We start from the raw sequence: 1,354 nt of genomic DNA, 5'->3' as shown, positions 1-1,354 counted from the left end.
TCCCTACAATCAGCACATAGGGTGCTTTAAAGGTCAAGTAAGAAAATGAAGCTTTTTGCATAATTATAAATGTGGAAATGCATACAGAATCTTTCAAGTACTCCTGGTGGCTAAGCCACTAGTAATTGTGCCTCAGTTCAACCCAGCAGTAATTGTTCAGCTTCATCATTTGTGCATGCATAAATGTAATCATTAAATACTAACCTATTAATTACAATCTGGAAGATAAGTTCTGTCTATGTAGAATTAAATCTATTGCCCAAAGCCATTCTGGTTGGAAGGATGGAAAGGTCAGACAAGCCATTAGTACACCACAGAAATAAAGATGTCTTACTATAACAACAACATTTTTACGAATTCCAAATCCTTACATACACTGTCCTTATGCTTGTTGCCACTTACTGATTAAGCAATCTGTTTAGAACATCACAGGATGGCAAACTGTAATATTCAATTTTTTCAGACTTAGTAATATTAGTCATGATGGAAATCACTCATATAATTCTCATCTTTTTGAAAGAAAATAAAGCAATGGTCCAAAACCAAGACTAAAACTTATCCCAGCTCCAAAAAAATAGTTTTGATTTGATCATAAATATTTAGTCTGAAGAAGAGAAGACTGAGGGGGGATTGAATAGCTGCTTTTAGCTACCTGAAGGGTGGTTCCAAAGAGGATAGCACTAGATTGTTCTTGGTGGTGGCAAATGACAGAACAAGGAGCAATGGTTTCAAGTTGAAGCAAGGGAAGCTTAGGTTAGATATTAGGAAAAACTTTCTCAGTATGAGGGTGATAAAGCACTGGAACAGGTTATCCAGAGAGGTTGTGGGGTCTCCATCCTTGGCAGTTTTTGAGACCTGGCTAGACAAGACCTTAGCTGGGCTTATCTAATTGGAAATGATCATACTTTGATTAGGAGGTTGGACTAGATGATCTCCTGAGATCCCTTGCAACCCTAATTTTCTATGATTCTATAATCCTATGAAAGTTAACATTCAAGAATAGCAATGTGTTGCACAGTGCAAGTTATAGTAATAAAAGGCAATAATGTTAATACCCATACATTAAAAAACAGATTCCTTTTAATAAATACATAAGATCATTAAAACCAAAATAAATACTTCATTTTTTTTAATAGATGAAAACAGAGTATGATTAGTTTCACTTTAATATCAATCATTCATCAGTTATAGCATCTAAACTTGCATACTAGATTCTTGTTGCAAACATTGCAGGAAAGTGTTTATTTCTTCTTAAAGTCCAATGAAAATATTCTGCTACAAAGCAAAAAAAAAAGTCAACCCTGATGCAACATAGCCCTAACACCCTATGCTTATATAGTTATATTACATTACA

General features: G+C 34.3%; 1 protein-coding gene across 1 annotated transcript in view; it reads right to left on the bottom strand.

The window, feature by feature from the left end:
• LOC112551503 (protein eyes shut homolog) overlaps nt 1-482 on the bottom strand; it is a 579,454-nt gene extending 578,972 nt beyond the window's left edge. Inside the window, 1 exon segment of the mRNA XM_025212766.1 lies at nt 403-482. Coding sequence (XP_025068551.1) covers nt 403-482 — 80 coding nt within the window.
• Nucleotides 483-1,354: the final 872 nt, after the last annotated feature.

Source organism: Alligator sinensis, unplaced genomic scaffold (assembly GCF_000455745.1).
Source record: "Alligator sinensis unplaced genomic scaffold, ASM45574v1 scaffold635_1, whole genome shotgun sequence".
Taxonomy (NCBI): domain Eukaryota; kingdom Metazoa; phylum Chordata; order Crocodylia; family Alligatoridae; genus Alligator; species Alligator sinensis.
The sequence above is the reverse complement of the archived record's forward strand: the minus strand, read 5'-3'. Positions and strand labels throughout refer to the sequence as shown.